This window comes from Falco rusticolus, chromosome 15, assembly GCF_015220075.1.
Source record: "Falco rusticolus isolate bFalRus1 chromosome 15, bFalRus1.pri, whole genome shotgun sequence".
NCBI lineage: Eukaryota > Metazoa > Chordata > Aves > Falconiformes > Falconidae > Falco > Falco rusticolus.
The window spans coordinates 7,118,825-7,136,552 of NC_051201.1; the positions used below are offsets into that span (position 1 = coordinate 7,118,825).

A 17,728-nucleotide genomic window follows, 5' to 3' on the forward strand; every position below is an offset into this window, starting at 1 on the left:
GATACCCAATGGTAGCTACTGAACTGAAAAATACTAGTGGATATCCAGTGGAAAAACTAAACACACTCCCCCTAACATAGTCTCATCAACCACAAACCTATTTCCCTCCACAAGGGAATCTAGCCAATGCTCCAAGCTGGCCAAGGAACATCCTGCAGTTTGAGTCCTGCCTATAGAAAAAAGAAAATTACTTCACTCATATCCATAACACCATACCCCACCACCACCAAAACCAACAAACCCAACCCAGTAAGTTCCCTCACATTTTCCTCAGGAGAATAAGAGACACCTACATATACAGTAAACTTTGGAATAAAGAACTGACAAGAACTAGAAACACTATTAGTATCACAGTGGGATACCTCCCCACAGCCAAGAAATACAAATTTTCTAAACATACATGTACATTTTCAATAACTGTCATGGAAGGAAATTTTTAGGAATGTTAATTCAGTTATGCAGTTATCATGCCCAGGGAATGCCAACATGATGATGAATGACATGCCACATGCAGAAAAAAAAAAAACCAAACAGATGAATCACTTTTTTAGGAAAACAGACTCTTACTGTGTTCACCTATCCAGGAATATTAAATATATTAAACCCCAAAGTATATTTATCATTTTTACATATATAGATAGGCACACACTCACAAAAATATATGTAAAAATAGTGAGAATACTGAAGAAACATTATGTAGTACTCTGCATTTGATATACTATATTATTTTTGGACCTTGCAAATATACTTTTTTAATGACTTTGCTCTAAAAGAAGGGACTTTCTAGCTCAGATTACTTGGACACTCTTATGTTTACTCTTCCATCTTTTTTGTAAAGTCAGAAGAGATTTCCCTGAGAACTTAAAATAAATAAGATATCCAGCTGCACAAACACTATACATTCTGTTAGATTACTTTGGCTTCCCAAGGAATATTTGACTTTCTCTGAATGTAAATGATTAAAGAGAATCCATCATATGAAACTGATTGGTGAACTGTTTAAAGTGGTATGGCACCTCTTCAAAGATGATAGAGAGAGAAATGAAAAGACCATGTTATGATAAAGCATCTCAGATATCCAAGGAGTTCTAGGGAAATGTTAATGTAACTAAGCACTGCATCCCCCAATTAAGAAACATTATTTAAATGACAGTTCCATAAAATACGATCTAGACTGCATTTAAAAAAAAAAAATATGGTATTTCATCTATTCTAAATACAGCCAATAAAAGCTTGAGGTTTCCTGAACATCTGTCCATTCATAAATAGCAACTTCAAAAAAATGTAAGGAAAGATAAACCATGTTCTAGAATCCACAAAATGCATATTGCTCTGAGTTATGCTCACAAAATGACACAGGCTAACAATGTTCAGTTATGTAATTTCGTTATTTTTATAATTTACCATTTTAAATGTGGGCATAGGGTATTAACTTCTAGAGGTCAAAGAAACAAAAACTGAACTTTGTCCAAAAATATTGCTTTTGCTGAACTTTATATGTGTGGACCAGCAGCTCCATTTCCTAAAGAGCTAACCAGAAGGCTTAGTATCAGCAGATATGTATGTGCATATAAAAGACAAGGAAGAAAGAATTACAAGGAAATAAAAGATGCACTACTGCCTAATTGCCATGTCAAGTGACACAGACAAGAAGGTCTCAAGTTCACAGTTGAGTCATACTGGAGGAGTTTGGATTTGATTCCACCTCATTTAAGGAATAAACAGTGGATTTATATTAAAAAAAAAAAATCATAGCCAAAAGCAATCTAGTTTTTGGACTCTAAAATCAGTAAAAACTCGATTTAAGAGAAGAAAATTGAGAAAGTGAAAATCACACTAATGAAGCACAATTACTTCTTATAGCCATTCACTCATAACCTCCCCCTACCCTTACAACATTAAGGTCTTCTCAGAGCTTCTAAAATTTGGCAGATGGCAATAGTTTGCAGTAGATCCCAGAGTTGCCATCTTACATCTTAACCCACATAGGATTTGTTTTTTGCATTTCCTATCACTCATAATTTCAACAGTTGAAAATTGTTCAATTGAAAGTCCTTTGTAAATTTTGTGTTTGGCTGTGATCAATTTACTTGGTAGCTGTACAGCATAGTAGCTCTGTCTGTCCAAAAATTTAAAATCCTTAATTAGAAAGAATTTTTAAGGTCTTCTTTTTTATAAAAAGTGATTGGAAACTCTGCTAGCTAAAACCTCAAGTTTTATCACTATGAATATTTGAGACTATCTTTCTAGAATGCTAGCAACAGATCACTGGATCATTATAAATGAACCACAGCTCATTGACTCTGCTTTTGATTATAGTTATCTCATTCATAAAAATGTTCTCTCTATTACTCTCTTGTTATTAAAGAAAACGTATAATTCTGTGATTTATGTGCTAGCTGGTAACTAAGGAGGTCTGGATCCTACTTTGTTATTTACAACAAACTGTCTAAGTGACCTTGCTCAGGCACACCAATGAGAAACTGTGGGGTCATAGGCAGGGTCGAGTCACTTCATCTGCAGTTATCACTAACTGGGGGGCTCTGGGGTGCAGCAAGGGGCACCCAGACTGCTCTGCCACAAGGCAAAAGGCAGCGGAGGAGTTTGGGACACACTTGCATTTGAGTCTTCAACAGTTCACAGCAATTTCAACCAGCAATTTTCACTGCTAGCTAGGCTACAAAGTCATCACGCATTAAAGCCATATCTGGCAAAAAGTACAGAATTAGTCTGATAATCCTTTTTGTTCATCACACCTTCTTAAAATTATTACTGTAACAATACACTAGCATAATCTGAAGTCTGTTTAAGAGTGGGTGAAGGAAGACCAGTAGTTCGGAAGGAAGACTTAGTTCGGACAATCATTAAGACTACCTAGGCTGGCACACATCATGGAGCTGTTTTAGACCATAGCTGCCATTTTCCTAAGTTAACAGCCACATGTTTCCATTAGCACCAAAGAAATGAATGAAGAAAATTAGAGGCAATCTATTTCAGTTTTTAAAAAGATCTTCAGGACATTTAAGCCTACTTGCTCACTTACAGGACATCACTAAATTTCAACCTAAACTAATCCCAGCGAAAGTTACTGTTGTTAGCTAGACAAAGAATATCAGCACGCACATTCACTTTTTGGTATATACAACTCAAGTACGTAATACATCCGGAAAAGTTCCTCACTGTGTATCTTCCCTAACATTCTCTTCCCAAACTATTATTTTTAACAAAGCTACATGATATTTTTTTCTTACCAATGCTTGTCAAAAAGGTTAGATTTAATAGATGTAAACTACAAACACACACACAAAAAAATTATGGCCACAAAACCAGATGTGTCGCAAACCTGTCCATAACCACAGTTTTAACATTATATTTATGTGGCAAAGTATCATACACACACTTTTCAGATAAGAACATATTTCTAATCAGTCAGGAGAAGGAAGGGAGGCCAAGAGGTTGTACATATAAATCCAGAATATTATCTAGTGCTGCTATTAGCTATTTTCTTCCCTGACAAAACAGAATAAAAACTTGAAAATATTTTTTCATAGAGCACTATGAAAATTGCCATAAGAACCAATTTTTCGTCCAAAAACTTTAAATTTTCATCCTACTTTAACATCTCTTTGTAATACTTGACACCGAAAAAAAGAATACCTATACAGCAATATGCAAAATAAATGCAAACATAAAAAATCAAAAAACTCTCAGAACCTCAGAATTTCAAGCATTTTGAAAGTACTGAATTTCACTACCTAAGCATCTAAAAAAGTCTTTTTTTACAGTCTCTTCAAACTCAGTTTTAAATTTTAGTCATCTTTGCCCATGGAAAATCGATACCTTACTTGTTTTCAGTTCTTGCAGTAGATAATCATTTTTCGCAGCAAATAAAACAAATTACCATGTTTCACTATGAGAAAGGTCTCAAAAGCACTACCACAAGGATATGCAAATTCCTAATAGTAAGTATAGCAATGACATTAAAAATAATAATAATAAAAAAAAAGGTAAAGGGACAAAAAAAAAGTGCCTATATATCCTCTTCAGCTGTTTCTGTCAGACTGCGACATCGTGCCTGTCATCCAAGCACCTCTACACTCTTTAATACAACAGAAATTTCCTTCCTTACAGTTTCTCAAATACATTCTGATCAGATCAATGCTGCGTAACACCTCAGAGACACCACAGCACTTCAGCTGCAGTTTAGCTCTGCAAGTGATGGTAAGTAAAAGAGAAGGAATAAGAATAAGGAAAAACCAGAAATTTGAACTCTTCTTTGGAGGACTGGACAAAAGAACACAGGAAAAATGATTCAGTGAAGGAAAGTCTGGGACTTTCAGTCAAAAACAAAATTATGGATGCATCATACCAGACTGCAAAACCAATAAGAATTTACTTTTAAAACCATTTGGTTAAGCATTCATTTTTTACTTGTAATGCAGCTTATACCCACAAATCTAGCGCACACACACACATATTATTCAATAAGGAGGCCTGCTTCTAGATGGCATGACAATCTGAGTCAATAAATGAAAATAACTCAATGCAAGACTGACTTTCTGCAAGCTTCAGAAAGAGATATTCCATTCTATGTTTGTTAACTACCTATGAGGCAAATCTTTTTCATATTTCAGGTAGGAGACGATAAGGTATCAGACAGGGTTGTATGTGAGGTTGCACAGATTAGCATTATATGCAGACATTCCACAAGGTGTATATATAGCTTTCTAATCCAAAAAGGCTTTTTCAGGCTGAAAAATAGGGAAATATGCTTTTTAATTTCTAATTACATGTAATATAAAACATTATGGACCAATTGATTCCCTGCCTTGCAACCCACATACTGGGCCGGGCATTCCAACATTCTGCAACGATCTAGGGAGAGAGGAAGAAACTCTTTACTTCCTCCACAAAACTATAGGACATAACAGAGCTGCTCCACAAAAAGGTATGGGGTGTGTTGGACATAGGAAATTCCATGGCCATTGCTGCCCTGGAGCACTGCTGCGCATGCTGAGACCCTGAGCTGTTCTGTTTGGCACATGAATAGGTTTTCATGAAGACTTTCCATTCCTGTGGGGTAGGTTATGGGGGACAGATTTAATTTGCCTTCATATTTCACACTACATTTATTTTAGCGGGAAGTTAAAATATGTATCACTTAAACATAAGTTTGACAATAAACTAGCTTATATTACATTTTAATACTAGATAGGACAGGAATTCTAAGTGCATAGAAGAATTTTTGCACCATCCTTCCAAAATTATTAAGACCTACTTTGAAGGCATTTCTTTACCATCCTACTACAACCAATAAAAACATTTTTTCCACATGCCTTCTTTCTTTTAATCCAATTCAGTAAATTTTTAATAATAGCATTCTGCGAGGAAGTACCTGCTACCAGAGTTCAATAAAATAAGTGTCCTTCCATGTTACTAGAGGTACAGTCCATAAACTTGTGTGTTATAAAAGAAAACTGTTGCTTAGCATTGCTTTAACATTTACACTTCAGGCATTAATCCATAAAACAGGAGAACTGCGTATGTGATTTACACACTCTCTACAACAACTGCTAATATCCAGTAGATAGTTAACGCCCTTTCACTTTCCCTTCATCTTTCACTTGCTGCCCAAAACTCAATTTGAGAAAAGAAACTGACATTTTGATCAAATCTAGACTGTGAGGCTCTTTCCAAAAAGAACTGCCTGTTGCTTTTCAAGAAACCCCGGTGCATTTTCAGGAATGTCTTAGGGAGGAAAACCAGGCCAAATTCTACACTGAAACACGCACATACCCACCCTGCCCGTGACTGCTCTTGGAGCTGAACATGCACAGCTGAGGGCAGAATTTGGCCTGAAATGTGAATTCAGTAATGGAAGCCAACATCAACTCAACACAGCCCACACAGATCTTTGGACAGCAAAGAATGTTTACTCAAGGAGGGAATACTATCCCCAGCTCTAAGGGTTATTCCAGCTTCTTTAGCAAAGAACAGAGGAGAAATAAAAGCTATGATGAGACTGCAGGGCTTCTTCTGGGCTTCTATCAAAAGCAAATAGATGTGATCACTAGATAGAAGCAAGTCACTCCTATAGATGCAGATCCATTTCTTGTCAGAATAGCATTTCTGAGTTGATGTTAGGTGTGTGCGCACATAATCACATAAAGTTTAAATTAAGACACTTCCAACATATGACAAAAGTAAAACCAGAGAGGCAGTTGTAGGCACAGGGAGCACCCCCTGCCCATACGAGCACTGCAATACATGCCAGCTGCCTGACACTCTCCTGGGATAATAACAGAATGACAAGAATTCATTGTTTTATGTAAAACTAAGACATTCAGAAGACTTTGGGGACCTTAAAAATATTCCTTATAATTCTTAATAGCAAATATTTTAAATAGAAAGTCCAGTTCTGAAAGGCTACTAACTTTAGGGGAGGAGGGAGAAATCAAAGAGCAGTTCAAGTGTAAGTCTCTTAGTGAAAAATAAAGGAGAATGGTCTTACTGCAGCTAGCTGGTTCTTTAAAGGTGACAAGTTGAGCTCTTCTAGTTGTAATTTATATCTCAGCAATAGAATCAATGTTTTATTCCCAACCATTAAAAGTGGGTAACACATCTGCTAAAACTCTAGCACAATGGCTGGCTTTGCACTGCAACAGGAAATGTAACCCAATAGTCTCAGAACTTCTACAAAGCCTAGCCATTTCTTAATGTAAAAGGATTTGAAAATTCAGTTCACTGAAACATCTGCTAAGCTCTTGCTGCTCTAACACATGATATTCTTTCTGCTCTGTTACCTGCCAACAAAAATATTTGGTTCTATGTAAGACTATCACAAGTGTGTGATAATGGCGCTCTGCTTCTAATTTTATATGCCATTGTACACTCACAAAACCACCTGGGGGTGACACCAGATAACATACTTGGTGTAAGCTCAAAACTTAAAATAAATTTATTTAATTTTACTCTTGTATGTAAATAGTAACAAATCAAATGGGTTCTGAATGACTAGCATTAACTTAAAGCAAAAGAAACAACTTAGTCAAACTGTTCTTGAGCCAACTTTCAAGAAGAGAAAAGGAGAAACGGAGAAAAAGAGCATGAAAGAGCACCAAAGAGAGAGGTAAAAAGAAGGGTGGGAAAAGTAGGGAAAAAGCCCAAGGAAGCAAAACCCTAAATCCTTAGATCAAACCAGCTGAGCATATGCGTGGCCTATGCAGTTACTTTCACAGCTTCTGCTCCAATCTGTTATTTACAGTGGCCACTTTTTTCAATTGAAATTTAATTATACTATAAGCATCTTCAATTTATTCAGTAACTATATAGTGGTAAGTAAAAGAGAGGACCTTTGAACATAAGTAAAGCTACACTTACTAATTTATTTGCAACTACTGCTTTCTACAAAAAAATACTTGTTCTCCATTTCTGTCTAGCAAATCCTTGTAGATTTTAGATCTTGAAAAGAGGTGGGTGGGAAAAAAAAGGAACAGTCTTTCAGTTTCCAGTGCTCTACTTAACAGAAGTATTTTCCGTATACCTACAGCCATCAGTGATTTAAATACTGTGTTATGTTTCAAAAGCTGACCAAACAGCTCTCCGTGACTAATTGAAGAGTTCACTATAACCAGCACAAAAATACCACAATTTTTATGCTGTAATCACTCATAAAACAGGTTTAGAAAATGTGAAGTTGCAGTAAGGTATGATTATTTACAGAAGCAACTAAAATTATGCCTCTAAAAGCCTCACACCTGACAGGCAGATAAACCCTACCTAAGTATGCTTGTTCTTTTAGGAAAACAAGAATCTAAGTGATCTGCAAACCTTTTCTTTAAGCAGAAACTTAAAATAGCCTGACTTCATGAAGTGTCGTAATTACTGAAATTAAGTCACCCTAGTCACAGCAAATAACAGCAAACAGGTAAATAAAAGTGTTACATAAGAATACTGATTCTCAGTACTTCAGGGAATTGGCTAAAACCAAACAGCTACCTGCAGTGTTTCCTCAGCTAAATTCCGTCATGCTGAATATCCCAAGTATCACATGCTGTAGGCTGCATGACCTCTCCCCAAAATGGAAATTCACAGTATACAATAGCATGCATTTCCGAAGAAATTATGACATCATCATCAACCAAAGTGGAGCTATTCAACACTCAAGAACTGAGCAACTACATTAAAGAAAAATAATAATTTCAGATACACAATGTATATTTCTTCACTGTTGGAAACAAAACAAAACAATTACTAAACTGTTATGATTTCTAGTAAGTAAACTTTAAACAGATGTTTAAAGTACCAAAAAATAAATGACAACTAAGTCAAAGGCATGAAGACTAATTTCTCAGGAGGAACTAGCAGCCATGACAGAATTATACTGTTCTCAACAAAAAAACAGTAGGGAAACAAATGTATTTTCTAATTTTTTGCATCTAGCTTCAAAAGAGCTGAAACTCTGAGTGTTATTCTGAGCTATCCACCACTCTCGGAACATCTAGTAAGTCTATCGTTGTGAAATACAAATTAAAGATAGAATTATTTTTTATTAGAAGATTTTACTACAATAATGTGAAAAGGCCCCAGTTAGAATCAGGTATGTGCAGCTGTAGTCTGTGTGTGTGTGTTTATGTGTGTGTACATATAGATATACATATGCACATATGTGCATGCATCTATACAGACTTCAGGAGCCTCTACAGTTCAAAATGTAGCAAAGAGCTTCAAACCGGCTCCAGAATGATTAGCTCTCCACGTACCACAATGCTGCAAGCAGCTAAAGCTACTGCCTCTGAGATCAAAACTGGTGCAGGCATATCTGCAGGGCACCTGGCCTGAACTGATAAACCTTACCTCTCTCCACACAACCTTGACATGAACCTCTCAATTCCAGTTATGGACTCAGCTCAGTTGTGATTACTTTAAATGATGCTGCATCATGCTGCATTGTGCAATGCAGACATCCTTGCAAAACACTGGGATATACAGTTCACAACCTTGGGACTGCAACTTTAAGCTTTAAAATACACATACTTGTTTAGGATACAGTATTCTGACCAAAACATTAACCTAAACTTTGGGGAGCTGCCGCAGAAATACTGAGAGGAAGCCCACAAAAAGATCCTCAACGAAGTCTACTGCAGTTTGGTGACAGCACAATCCCTAAAAAGGGAGAAGCAGGGAAAAAAAATTGCTCCCTACGAATCTTAAAATAGAAAAATTCTTACGCTGGTGATGTTGAGAATTTCAGGTCAGCTTTTGGGCATACCCAGGAAGAGGAACTTTTCTGTTTTACTGGCAATCAAAACATTGGTAAGGTTCAGGGGAACATAACAATTCATATCAGAATATGAGTTATAAACCCGATGCTTATCCTCAAACTCATACCCTCTTTCACAACACTCAAATAACTGCAGTACAATGCATATAAACACAAAGGACTTACTAAAGTGACTGGGCTTTGACTAGAGTGCACTATTATTCAGTGCTGATATTTTTTGTATTATATTTTGTGTTCTCTTTTATGTACCAACCATAAATAAATAGATACTTTAAAAAAAATTATCAATTGCTTTAAAGAAATCAAAATGAACTTCAGTGTTTTATTTTGTTCCTTAGAGGATGAGATTATCCGAGCAACAAACTCAAAAGGTTCCTTTGTGAAAATACATCAGAGCAAATAAAACTAACAATTCATAAAAGTTCCACAGACTGGAAAGTTCCTTTTCTTGGAACACCGATAACATTCACTTAGTCATTCTCAGGAGAGCTTCAAGAATGTGTTCTATGAACTATCCCTAACAGAGCAGAGGCATGGTTTTAAAGGTCCTGGTCAAAAGACATGCTGTTGAAAGATATTATTAGTTGTCCCAAGGTGCCAAGAACATTCACTTAGCAATCTCATGGACACAAATAGGTTTTGCATATGTACGGGCTGCAAACTGCAGGCAGAGGTTACAGGTGTGAAGACTCTCCTGACTGACATTGTCAGTGCAGCACAATAGAGTGTTTGTATTTTTGCTTCATGGATCTTACTGAAGACCCATAATGTTCAAGAAGCTTTTTTGGACATGTAAGCAGAGTTTTAAACACTATAAGATGTGTTTTCCACTTACATTAACCCAGTATAAATTACGATTAATCTCATTATCTCAATGATAATGAAATGTACAAGCCAACTTTTTTGTGCAGCTATACATACAAATTCCACCACTGATTTGCTCAGCTACTGCAGGTTATGTGGTAGATTAAGCTAGGTAAGGATGGATCTCTCTGCCTCAACAGTTCCTTCTCTGCCCTTCTTCAAATAAAACCAAATAATTTGGTCTGCATCACTAGCTCAGGGAGACGGTAAGTTATGGTCCACCACAAACACTTGTCAGCTGTGAAGTCTTCTGTAAAAGGGGCCTGGTTTGGGCTTGAACAAATTGCCATGGCTAGGTGAGTTCTGCAGGGGTATGCATCTTCTCATTTCCCTGATCTGTAGCTGCAAACATTCAAGGCAGACCCCCTCTCCCTGCTCCCCCTTTTGGGAATACCCTTTGTCAGTGAGTAAGGGATGAGAAGCAGTCAATAAGGTTAAAGGAAGCCAGTTCTCAATGAAGTTAAAGTCATCCTCTGCCTAAAAAAACCCTTTGGATTCCTTATAAATTATCTGGGTCAGAGGTTCAAGGGATAAGAGTAACCCTTCCAAGTGCTGGAGATGCTGCAAATTCTTATGTAATGAAGCCTCATGATGTTGGCTATGAAAGAACTGCATAGCCTTTCATTATGTCACAGTCCCAGTCCAAAGTCCAACGGAGACAAAGGGAAAACACCTATTGCCTTCAGTGCTTTATAAGAATTAAGAAAATTGTTGGGTTGTTGGGTGTTTTTTTTAAATATGAATGAAGGTGCTTTTACCACTGAAAGCACTTTCCCTCAGCCATTAATAATGTCTGTAGTATCTTTTCTAACTAGGGCATCTGTTTACATAAAAAAAAAAATGCAGTCAAGCATATTCCACTTAAAAACCAAAGAAATTTTTTTGATGTTTTACATAAACTGAGCACAGAAATCACGCTAAATGATTCCACACCTAAGATGTACAACTACCTTAATCACAGTGAAAATCATATACTCAAAGAATAAAGTCATGCACTCCATCTAACAAAGTACCTTTACTGAAGACTGACAAAGTTAATCTAAAACCGTCGAAGAATCCTCTTTTAGAGCATTATCTTGATACGATGTTTGTCATTAAAATCAGAATTGTAGTTATAAAAGGCAATAGGTCAAAGCAGAAACACGCATCTGGATTTCAGTAACTTTATTCCCAATTTGAAAAATGAAGATGTGTAAAATACTTCACTTACCATGGATTTGGTGAAAGGTCGAGCCAAAGTAAACAGCAGGGTATACACCCACCAGTTACGATGAATGGAGGAGTAAATCATATTTCCAGGATGCACTGAATTAGACGTCACCCCATGGGGAGAAAGGCGTCGGTTCAGCTCATTGGAGAACAGTATATTGCAAAGCTTGGAACGATTGTAGGCCAACATAGCCCAATACTCCTTCTTAGATGGAGAAAGCAGGCCGAAATCAAGTTTTCCAGAGTCGTCCTTAATTTCTGTAAATCTAAAAACCAGTAAATATGCCTTAGATACCCCAGAGTTAATTTCACTCTCATAAGTACAACATAAAATGTAAACAGAGTAGAACTTGGCCAGAACCAACATAAAACAACGGCTTATTTAGCAGTTGAAAGTATCTACTGGAAACTGTTTGAGACCCAAGGAACAGTCCCATATAACATGGCAGTAAAATTATTGAATACTTAGCAAAAGCAAATTATAAATAAAACAAGTCAAAAAAGGCTCTAACGATTTAAAGGCATTGTAAGTAACTTACGAATCAGTTTATTTTAAATCCAAGAAAAGATTTTGCCATAGATCCATGAAAACATAATCAACTTGGAGGCAATAATGTAGCATAAAATAACTCTGCATTAGAAGCAGAGAAAACCAGCATCCTTCCATTTCCCCTTCTTCTCTTTCCCTAATTATTTCATCAAGTGTTCACATACTACACACTTTCATTTAAGTGTTAAAGTAACTATGGATGAGTCTCACTGCCTCTTAGACTTTTTTTTAGATTAAAAATTGATGAATGTAAAGGGGTTATAACCTTGGTAACTTGCCATCAATAGTCTTATATGTTTAAAAGATAAATGTAAACAAAGCCAAAATGAGTTCTGGCAGAGTATAATGTTTTTAAGTATACCCATGGCATGGCTGAACACAAATCAAAGTAACTAGTTGATGTTTTTTAATTGGGTCTGACAGAGTCATTAAACACCAGCTGTTTGTTTCTTTCTTTCTTTTTTTTTTTTTATAACAAAGTAATGAATGTTCTAAAGACATATAGATGAAGAAAATGAAGTTTTAATATAGCATTTTCTCCCCCAGTTCTTACAACTTGAATTATCAATTTAATGGTATATCTTTACATTAGAAAATAATACTACATTCAGTTACAGAACCATATTTCATTCAGAAGAGCTACTAAAAATAAAAAGGATTTAGCAAGCTCTTTTTAATACTCAGAGTTTTCAGAATCAGCTGGGGAGAACAAGGATAAACATAATTATAGTACACACTAGAAAAATGTTTTAAAATATCTTTACTAATTTTGCATCTCATGCCCAGAAATGAGAAGAGATCAGCTGGAATTTCTACATTCATTCTGCGAGCAGAATTATAATACACTCAGAGAAAAGCAACCACAGTATTTGAATCCAGGAATCAAGAGGAATCCAGGATGTTCTGTATCTTGCAGAATTAGCCCTTCAATTTCAGCAACAACATTTCTCTTTCATAATTTTCGGTTAGATAAAACACATTTCTGAAATTAACAGGACTATTCTGGGAGGAATTTCCTATATTCATTCCTCAAGCAACCATTTATGACACTAAAAATAATCTATAAATAAAATACTTTGTGTATACTGTATAATGGAAACACGGTGGCATATTTTGAGTCCAGTCCTGCAAGTGTGCTTGTGTGAGTCAATGTTACTTACGGTGGCAACCTCACTGAGTTCAGTAGGATAAGGGCTGCACAATCAAATTAACAACACAGAAATAAAGACAGAAGGAAAGTCAACCTACTTATTATTCTAATTTTAATATGATGTGCTTAAAGTACCCAAAAGCTTAATTTAAACAGAATTCATTTGTGCTGAATCCAGAGTAGTAACTAGAAATGAACGAAGAACCAGAGACACAAATAAATATTTTGCCTTGGAGCAGTCTAGTATAATATTTTCTGCAAACACTGGACTTTATTTTTCCCCTAACAGGGGGTCTTGACTGCAGTGAAAAGATCCAGCCAAGGTTTATGGAAGTAATTAGACACCAACACTTCTGTTTTACAACATAGTTTAAGGCTCAGAGTTCTCAAGTAGGTCAGATACCTAATGTCTAAACTAACTCTGCACATCAGCTTCTTCCCATTAAACAGATTGGGGGGAAAACCAATAGTTATTTACAATTATCAGTTTAAGTGTTAAGTTATGTCATAATACATTAATTGGACCTCTTAGAAAAAGGGAAAGTTACTAGTTGTGTTTATTATTTTATTCAAACATAGACTGTACTTATTTTTTGGTGGACTTCTATAAACCTTGGCTGATCTTACTGCGTTAGCAATGAGCCCTTCAAAAATGTTTTTGAAAATACAGATAAAGACGTTCAGAGATGTAAGCTCTAGTTACACATAGCACTTAATAAAGTAAAAAACAAAGTTGTCATTTAAAATACTGTCAGATACAAACTTACAAAGGGGAACAAGCAGCTGACAATTCTACATAATCTCCCATTAAATAACAGCTCATTTATACACATCCCGTTGTGCCCTCCACATCTGGCAAGTGATTGGAGTTGGCAGATTTATTTCTAGAGCTATCTTGCCTGCCCCGCAGTAGCCTCCCTCACTCCTAACAGGACTCTGCTACTTGCTTTCACAAACCTGGTGTGATTTGCAAAGATAAGGATGTCCAGATTTTGTTACCACCTAATTACTAGACATTTCATGTCTTTTAACACTGGGAAGGATTATTACTGGCATTTTCTATTGCTTCCTTTCATTTCAGCCATCATAAATTTAAAATGGTAAAAGTAAATCTATCTGCAGTGTGTCATTTATACCATAAGCCCCTGTGTTTGGAAGTGATAAAGGTTTCAGCCCGACCCTTGGCTGGTCTCTCTCTACCAGGTCCCTGGGGTTACATTTTATGGAAACATGATTAAAAAAATAAGCTTCATTCTAGGTCACTAAAACATTTCAGAAATATGAAGGCAGGGAAAAGAGAGAAAAAAAAAAAAAAAAAAGCAGCACTCACACATTCTTCCTTTTGGTTTGCTACAGTGTTACACATGACCAAAAGTGAAATAGAAATCAACAGTAATGTTTAAAGCTCTAAATGATAGGTCTAATCCTGCAGTCCCTGAACTAAATCAGAAGGCAGTATGTGGCTTCTGCCCACTAAAATTCAGAATCAGGGCATGCATTTTGCACAAGGAACTTGATTTAATTTAAATCAAGTCCGTCTTTTGAGTTATTAACACAAACACCACAAGCATGTCTGAAATAAGGCAAACCTCATCAATGATTTTTTTTCTCCCCAATTGTACTTCTCCTGGCAGTAGAAAAGACAAGCATCTAACATTTTAATTAAAAAAAATCACCAAAAGAGGCATGGCCAGATTTCTAATATGTATTAAGTACACTACTTCCCATTTTACAATTATGCAGCTAATGTCTGCATTGAATTCCCTAATTTCTCATTATAAAACAATTGGATTTCATCTAGTAGTTTTTAATTGCATTGTTTCTCCTGCTAAAATAACTGCACATTCTTCTTGGTAAGATGTTGAAGTTGTTGAATGATAAATCAATACAGGTCATGCCATTCAGATTTAATCAATTATTATTCCATCTCCTTGCAAAATCAATGAGTGGTCTGTCTGAAATGTGGCGAAAATCTGCATTCATACAAAGAATGATCAAAAAATATCTACATACTGTTATAAAACTAGAACACACTTTATCCAGCAACACAGCCAAATCCAGTAACATCCACAGGCATTAGTAACGCTTCTATTTTTAAAAAGCTTATTCTAACACAAATGCTTTAGAGCAAGGCCCTTCATTTTCAACAACTTTTGCAGTCCTGCCATAACTGTTTTATGCTCTAAGGATTAAAGATTTCAGCTAAATCAAAGGTAACATTCACCAACCTGTGTGATTCGGAGGACACCACCACAACCCTAGCAGGAGATGACCGGCGTAAAACGTCCTCCAGAAGCTGGACAAGGTAGAAATGTCCCAAGTGGTTCACCTGGAAGGTGGACTCCAGGCCATCTTCCGTCAAGCACCAGGGAGCACCAAACACGGCAGCGTTGCAGATCAGGATGTGAAGAGGCCTGAATAACCAGAAGTTATTAAATAACACAGAATCAGGAAAAAGAAATCTCCGTGACACACGTGCCATTCTATTCCTGCACGAAACGGGCCAAGGCGTGCCTGGGGTGTAGGTGTGACGGCTTCGGCAGCGGCGGGCGGGCTCTCTGTGAGGAGAGTGGGGCCGCCCCGCGCCGGACATGGCTGGTTCCAGCCAGTTCTGGCCGGTTCTGCCACGGCCCCACCCGCAGCGCAGGGCTCAGCCCCTCGCCGCGCTGGCCAAGCCTGCGGGAAAGTGGATTGAAGCAAAGGCAAATCGCCACACGGCAGAGAGGAGTGAGGGGAAGACGTGGAAGAGCAGCATGAAGAGCAGGGTGAGAGGAGGAGGAGGGGAGGAGGTGCCCCCGGCGCGGGGCGGGTGTGCCCCCGGGCTGCCCCTTGGCGGGACCCGCCGCTGCAGCTGAGGGAAGGAGCAGCAGAGCGTGCTGACCGCAGCTCAGGGTGCGGGAGGTGGAGGAGCTGGGACGAAGGCGGGAAGTTGAGCCTGGGCAAAGGGCAGGGGGAAGGCGGGAGAAGGTGGTGTTGGTTTTGCTTTTGTTTCCCACTATCCAAACCTATTCGAACTAATCAGCCCACCACAACATGGCGCCTCAAGAAAACTACCACAGCAAGACCACACAGCTTTTCCACTTCCTTCCAAAGGATCAAGTAGAAAGGTAACACTTCGCATTTTGAGCACCAACAGGCCCGTGTGCCCTGAACTTTCGCAACACCAGTGATCAGCAGGTGGATGGCTGACACATGGGCAGGTCACCAGAAGACCTCTATGCTCCCGCAGCTCTCCCCACTGCTAATCAGGAAACAGTCTCCTGGAGCATTTCGGAAAGGAACTTTTCCTAGGGGAGGAGTGACTCCTATCACTTTGTTATGTGGGGTATGCGTCTGTTCGTGACATCTGCACAATTAGTAGGGTAAAAGTGATTAAGAAACAAGACATAATGCAACAAGGCATACACCCACACGTTTTATACTTCCACGGCTTGGGAAGTATGCTGTTAAAAAAAATACAAGTTTATAAAAGACTGAGTTGGAAAAGAAAAAGGTCCTCCAGAAGCTGTAATCTTTGGTGGAAAAACTGCACACAACACATATGAGATCCTTGAGACAGAATTCTTCCTCACTGAACTCAGCTAACCCAGTTTAAATAGAAATGCTATGACAAAGGAACTAGAAAAGAAGCTTTCCTAACTTTCTTTGCAAAGGGTAAGATTCTACCAAACTAAGCTAGAAAAGAACCTAGAGTGTCACATACCTCTCTCATTCAGAAATCAGGTCCAGAAAACTTCAGATTCCTTTATCTCTCCACTGCAATCTCAGGATGCTACACACCTTGCAGCCTTCCCAACCTCCACAGCAAGATCAAGGACAAACATCCTTTCTGTTCTTTCTTGTCTTTTTTCAAATCCTTATGAAACACAGCAAAGACTCTGGTTCTCAGACCTCAGGTGGATCTACATTTGCTAGATTATATCATCTCTAAGGAAACCTTGGCACCAACAGTGTATTCTTGTCCTTGAGTGAGTCTGACACAGCAGACCTCACACAGCATGCGTACCTGAGCTGAAAAACTCAGACTTGGGAGTCTGCATCTGGCATCCCTGGCCCTGATATAATCAAATAGGAAAGGTCAGACAAAATAGCAATAGCCAAACAAGTACCTTTCATTCCTACGCTACCACGCACTAATACCTGTCATGTCCTAACACCACAATATTAAGACCTGTCACATTTGTTTGTCTACTCCATTCCAGCCTATTATGCCTTTACTGCAATTGGCCAAATCCCATGATACAAAATCAACCACCCAACATAAACTCTAATTCTGAAGATAGTAAATAAAGCACAACTGGGGAAAATAGCTGCTTGCCCTCTGTTCTTTTCAAGTACTTCCTAACAGCCCTACACACAAAAGATGACAGGAGACCCAGAGTAAGAACATTTTCCTTCATGGCTGAAGGACACACATACTGCAACTTTGAGCATCTGCAAAAGGAATTTTGGAAAAGAATGTGAAACATGAAACCCCAGGTTTTCAAACAAACATAAGTAATTAGATTCCTTCAGGCATGTTTGAAACCCCCAGATTTTGATAGCCCAGCTTTAAAAAAACATTTCTGGGGGAATCAAATGCACTTTACCTGAATACTGAGCTGCATAAGCCTCAACATAAACAGTAGGCTGTATTTCCTTATTAAAATAAATTTCAACTTCAAGCCTGCTG

The 17,728-nt window shown here is 37.7% G+C and overlaps 1 protein-coding gene across 2 annotated transcripts in view; it reads right to left on the reverse strand.

The window, feature by feature from the left end:
* WWOX (WW domain containing oxidoreductase) overlaps window positions 1-17,728 on the reverse strand; it is a 531,203-nt gene that overhangs the window by 385,100 nt on the left and 128,375 nt on the right. For both annotated transcript variants that reach the window (XM_037408960.1, XM_037408959.1), the window contains 2 exons: window positions 15,285-15,470; window positions 11,358-11,622 (listed from right to left, as the gene is read on the reverse strand). In XM_037408960.1, the coding sequence (XP_037264857.1) occupies window positions 11,358-11,622; window positions 15,285-15,470 (451 nt within the window). The remainder of the gene's footprint in view (window positions 1-11,357; window positions 11,623-15,284; window positions 15,471-17,728) is intronic.